Source organism: Hippocampus comes, unplaced genomic scaffold (assembly GCF_001891065.2).
Source record: "Hippocampus comes isolate QL1 unplaced genomic scaffold, H_comes_QL1_v1.1 scaffold359, whole genome shotgun sequence".
Taxonomy (NCBI): Eukaryota; Metazoa; Chordata; class Actinopteri; order Syngnathiformes; family Syngnathidae; genus Hippocampus; species Hippocampus comes.
In genome coordinates, this window is record NW_017806274.1 from 42,730 (window position 1) to 48,729 (window position 6,000).

The window sequence follows — 6,000 nt, forward strand, 5'->3', positions numbered from 1 at the left end:
GTCTGATTGACATTTGTCACCCGTACACAATCTTGGATTGGGAAGCAGGCACTGATCCAGTCTTTCAAGGCTCTCCATTTGTCACAACCTGTGCTTGAGATGCATGACAAATAAAAAGAAGCTCACCGCGCGCACTCGGGCTATTGTTGCCCTGTCACTTGGTTTTAATGTTCCAAAACTTACAAAGGTTTTCCTCATCACCATACGTGGATGCTTGTGGAATGCTGCCTCCTGTGTGTGGAGACTTTTTTTTTTCTTCCTCCTCCAAAGGTGTGTGTGGCACATCTGTGCAGCTATTGTTTATTCATGGAGTAAACCCTTTGAAATGTGCTAAGATACTTCCCACTCATTATAAAAATCCTGCCACCCATGGATTTGGACTTTGATGCCACAATCCTGCTTCAAAGGCTGCTTTCACTGCTATTAATCACAGTTTAGCCTGTGAAGATACAGCCAGGGAAAACATTTGGACATCTTGTGCGGAAACTTTGAAAGGTTGAGACTGTCGTGCATATGCTGCGCTCGTCATATCTTCTCTCGTGTGCGTGCAGCTGCGTTTCTAACTGTATTCAGCTTCTTTGGAATTGCCTTTTTTTGTTTAAACTGCATTCAGCTTCTTTGGAATTGCCTTTTTCTTTTTTTTTTTTTTTTAAATTTTACAACGCGCCTGAGCGTGAATAGACATCCTTCACGGGCCACAACATTAGGCATGATCGAATGCAATGCAAAACGTCTGCCTTTATAAAGATATTGCTCGGTTTTATCGGCGAGAATTAAAAACGGCATATTTATCGTGGTTTGAGTTTGCAGCGGTATCAGGTGATGGTATTATTTTGGTTACCTTCCTGAGTGACGTGATCGGCAAATGTTAACGCCATGTAACCTTTGTTTGTTCGTTCGTGCTCTTCTTCTGTGGTGTTTATTGGCAGTTGGCAAACTAGCTTATTGACGCAATAGCACCACCGACCGAATCTGCGGAAATGACAATTACAGGAACTTCGAGTTGGATGTTGAAGACGCGCAATTTTCAGTTTGTATTAGTAATCTAAAAGCCATTGAAAAATGATTCCTTTGAAAAAGTTCTCATTTTGGTACGAATATGTTAAACTTTGTGCGGTCCTTGCTTGCCAATTCAGCCTCAAATGTGAGGCTTGCCGAGAGATTGCAGGAGTGTTTAAAAAAAATTGGAATTCAAATTTAGGCGATTTTTTTTTTTTTTGTAGTCCATTCACATTTTCTATGGATGCAACAAAAGAAAATGTTAGGAGCTTTCTTTTTCCACAGAGATTTTATTATGGGGGGTACCAAAAGGAAAATAAAATGTTAAACTGGAATTCTATTTTGTGCAGCATTTTATTCTTTCAGTCAGCATTTATTCTTTTACTGGAGACAATGTATTGCCAATCATTGCAAGCTGCTTCCGTTTTGTTTTGGGCAGGGAATCTGGCCACGGCCCGGGCCCGAGTGAACGCCGCCTCACGATCTCTGCCGCCGCAACTCAGTTCAGGACGCAGCAAGGTGAGACTCCTGATGCCCAACGTGTTGCGTTTGAGAGCTTTTTATGAGTTGCTCACAGGCATTGCAGCCATAAGCGGCACTATTAAAAAAAAAAAAAGTGTGCTGTGATGCATAGCCACATTAATAGACTACCCTGTTATGTTTGTTCTCTTGGTTGTGGTGAGGCAGCATCGCCATCTGGCAGTTAGTGCGATCAGCCTGAAAGGAGTTTTGTAACTTTTCTGATGTTTATGACCACTTAAGGAAACTTTGGTTTCCCCAAATTAGAGAGTTGACATTCCTCAATCGGTGATCCTTAGCGTACTTTCAACCCCCTGTCTCGAAACAGTTACGATCTCGAACAAATGTACTTTTTATTTTCGTAATGTTCCTTGGGAAACACACTCGTATCTCTTCGTCCAGCACTGGACAGGATGTAGCGGGCGGATGCCTCAAGTTGCTGCCTTGCCCAACTCCCTTCAGAGTTATTTTGCATCACTTTCCATTTCAACTCATTTGCAACTGGACCAATAACTGGACTGTGTTCTTTCGAAACATTTACTTTTTCACTTGCTCCAAAGTGCATGCACATTTCCCCTTTTGTAAAAAAAAAGCACATCATCTCCTTTTTTTTTTAACTACTAAGGTTTACTATTTATCTTTACACTTCTCTTTCTCTTTGTTTCCATGTTTCCTGTACTCAAAGTCTCCCAAATACCTCTTGAAGGTAAGGCTTTGGGGGGAAACGTCCATTTCTGTATCATATCCTTGAGTCACCAAATGAACAGTTCAACTGGGTTAAGTCATCGCTTAATTGAATCTTCAAATTTACAAGTAGAACATTGTTGGGAAATATGACTTTGTTAAGTCATCGCTTAATTGAATCTTCAAATTGTGCCAATTTACAAGTAGAACATTGTTGGGAAATATGACTTACCTTACCAAACCGAACTGCACCGCTTGATGTTAAACTTTCACGTTCCCTGAACTTCACTCTCATCCAAACTTGAACTCTGTTTTCTCTAACTTGAAATCTGATCCAGTTGCACACTTCAATCACAATCTGTCTTCTGGCAATGAACGCCCCTCGGATATTCCGGAAACAAGAGCGGACATTTTAATAGTCGGCGGGACTGATGTAATATGTACGCCGTCATGTTGGCAATCAAAGTTGGGAAGCAAAGTTGAGAAGAAGTGACAGTTACAACAAGTCACCAGAACAAGCAGAATAAAGTCAAGCAAGGGTTGTTAAGTTATTGTAACTACAAGTCAGGCCTTTGTACTTCGGGAGTGATCAGAAATTCTCAAAGGCGTCCCGCGCTCGTGTCGCTCACGCCGTGAGCTTTTTTTCGACGTACCTTTCTTTCTCTGTTGAACTAAAGTATTAAGATATGCACTTTGCCACGTAGGCTTACCATAAAATATCTATCGCTTCATTAATTTTGATGAAGCCATGAACTGCCAAAGCCATTAGAACGCTTATATTGTGTCCTCGTTAATCCGTCCTCGGGATGGCTGTATGCTTCATGATGGCTAGTCTCATTATTCAGACTGCTCGGCAATTCTCTCGTGCCCCGCAGCAGCGCCCGCTTCTTCTCTAGATTGTTAGCTTTAATTGTTTATGGGCCCGTGTTATACAGACGCCACACTTAGTACAGCTGTGCATTCCCAACCGACCCATTTTGCAGCTGCTGTAATGATACCTTTATGTCTCCAGAGCTCACCGCCGACGACCGCGTTGCAAATCAACAGCCGCGGATATCAACGTGCTGCAATGGCAGGCGCGCGCGCTCGCGGCCCGTCCTGGTCGGCTCATCAATGCGCACTGCTCACTGTGTGTGTACTTGTGATCAGGTGGACACCATGGAGATGATGCGTCACCCAGAGGAAACCACTAACATGAGGAGACAGACCGTGGCCTCCTATTTCCGCGTAGGTTCTTTTTTTTGACATGATACACACTCCAAAGCAAGATGTTCAGTAACTGTTCAGCCATTTTGTGGCTGGACAGACCACAAAACTCTGTTAAAGTGAGATTATGATCATTTTGCAGCTGCTGTAATGATACCTTTATGTCTCCAGAGCTCACCGCCGACGACCGCGTTGCAAATCAACAGCCGCGGATATCAACATGCTGCAATGGCAATCGCGACCCGTTCTAGTCGGCTCATCAATGCGCACTGCTCACTGTGTGTGTACTTGTGATCAGGTGGACACCATGGAGATGATGCGTCACCCAGAGGAAACCACTAACATGAGGAGACAGACCGTGGCCTCCTATTTCCGCGTAGGTTCTTTTTTTTTTTACATGATACGCACTCCAAAGCAAGATGTTCAGTAACTGTCCAGCCATTTTGTGGCTTCTTGGTACCACCAAACTCTGTTAAAGTGAGATTATGATCTTAATTTAGACAAAAATAGTGCTGTGCCACCATTTTGTTGCATCGAGTGTCAAGGAACTGTGTTGAATTTAGTTGAGGAGCTTCATCAAGACAAAATGTGTGATTTATCGCCTTTGTGTGATATCTTGGTGCAAAGGAGTTGAAGAGCTTCTTTGAGACAAAAATAGTGCTTTTTCTTGGTGCCAAGAAAACTAAGTGGAAATGATTTGAGGCCTTCATTTCCACAAAAGTAGAGCTTCTACTGCCATCTTGTGGCACCTTGGTGCCACGAAACAGTGTTGAATGGAGTTGAGAAGCTTCGGTTCTACAAAAGTCATGTTTTGCCTCCCTTTTGTGGGATCTCAGTGCCAAAGAACTATGTTGAAGTGATTTGAGACGCTTCATTCCAATAGAAGTCGGACTTTGCCTCCATTTTGTGCCATTTCGGTCCCAAGAAACTCTGTTGAAGTGAGTTGAAGAGCTTCGTTCCTAGTTTGTACCCAAATAGAACTTTGCCACCATTCTTTAGCATTTTGAGGCCAAGAAACTATGCTGCAGTGAGTTGAGGAGATTCGTTCCTGCAAAATTAGTACTTTTCCACTATCGTGTGGCACCATAGTGCCAAGGAAATACACTCTGTTGAAGTGAGTGAGGAGCTTCATTTAGACAAAAGCAGTGTTTTGGGATGCATTTGTTTTTGCGGCCTTCCGGTTTGATTTGCTTTTGTTCACTGCTTTGTGTCCTAAAATTTGGGGCTCCTCCTTACCTCTTTATTTTTCACACCTGTGTCATGGCAATCGTCGAAATAAAAAAAAATACCCACCCTTACGAAAAAAAAGGATCTTCTCCAAAACGTGACAGGCTTTCTTCTTCTCCACTCTGTACCCGTCGCCCCCATTGCATGATTTGCATCATCCTGCTCACAGATGTTTGAATAAGCAGACACGAGCCAGCAGATGTGTATGTGACACGGGTGATCATCCCATTAGCACTGTATCGGTGTCAGACATGCAAAGTTTGGGACCAGACGGTCAACACCGTAGAACAACAACTCCCCGTACATGTTTCCTCCAAGGTGTTGGAGAAACAGCAACAAACAACGCAGCGAGTAATAAAACCCCACTGGTGACAAAATTGTTCACGATACACTTACTGGCCACAATATTAGGTACACCTACACAGTTTCTGTCTCCACAAAGATAAGAACTGCCAGTCGAGAGATGGTGGAAATCAACTTTGAATGTCCCGGTTGTATTTTGCTCAAACATGAATGACAATACTTTGACCACCTCATCTCCAGTTACTGAAATGATCTCAGCGTTGTAGTTTGTTGATGCTTGACCACTTTTTGTTAAAAACATTTTTGCAGTACTCACTGATGGATTTACTATCGAAGATGGTGGTGGGTCAGCCGCACTTTGTCCGCTGCATCAAGCCCAACGACGACAGGCGGGCGCTGTGCGTCTGCAAGGAGAGAGTGATGGTGCAGCTGCGCTACACCGGCATCCTGGAAACGGTCAACATCCGCCGCCAAGGCTACTCGCACCGCATCGCCTTTGCGGAGTTTGTCACCAGGTAACACGCACGAGCTGAGCAGTGGTGGCAAGTAAAAAAAAAAAAGTACAAATTGTTCATGACTGGACTCGAGTTGATTTTTTCAGGTATCCGTATTTTACAGGAACATTCATTTTTTGGCATTTTGCTTCTAATCCGTCTTGTGACCCGGCACCCAGAACCAATGCAGTAAACTGAAAGATTGGAATCTCATCAAAGATGACTTTATACTTGCGCTGAACTACTTACTAGATTTTTGTTTCATCTCGCTGTACCTAATAAATGGACCGGCTGTATGCTTAGGGGGCGAAAAAAATGAAAGGATACAATGTTTTAATCATTTTTTTTCCCTTTGTAAAATGTTCCAACCACCTCCAATTTTCTAGTCTTGGAGGTGATATGAAATTTAATTAACGAGACTTGTAATGTGTTTGGGGAAAGAGGAAAAAAAAATGACAGATGATTTCTTTAGTGTGCGCTTTAGGGAAACTTTAAACGTGCACTTCATTTTTGACCACGTTTTGTGTGTGTGTGTGTGTGTGTGTGTGTGTGTGTGTGTGTGTGTGTG

General features: G+C 43.0%; 1 protein-coding gene across 1 annotated transcript in view; it reads left to right on the forward strand.

Annotated features, from left to right (window-relative positions):
* The window catches only part of myo3b (myosin IIIB), an 82,873-nt gene that overhangs the window by 35,734 nt on the left and 41,139 nt on the right, over window positions 1-6,000 (forward strand). The window contains exons 24-27 of the mRNA XM_019857646.1: window positions 1,439-1,518; window positions 2,204-2,224; window positions 3,352-3,429; window positions 5,248-5,453. Coding sequence (XP_019713205.1) covers window positions 1,439-1,518; window positions 2,204-2,224; window positions 3,352-3,429; window positions 5,248-5,453 — 385 coding nt within the window. The remainder of the gene's footprint in view (window positions 1-1,438; window positions 1,519-2,203; window positions 2,225-3,351; window positions 3,430-5,247; window positions 5,454-6,000) is intronic.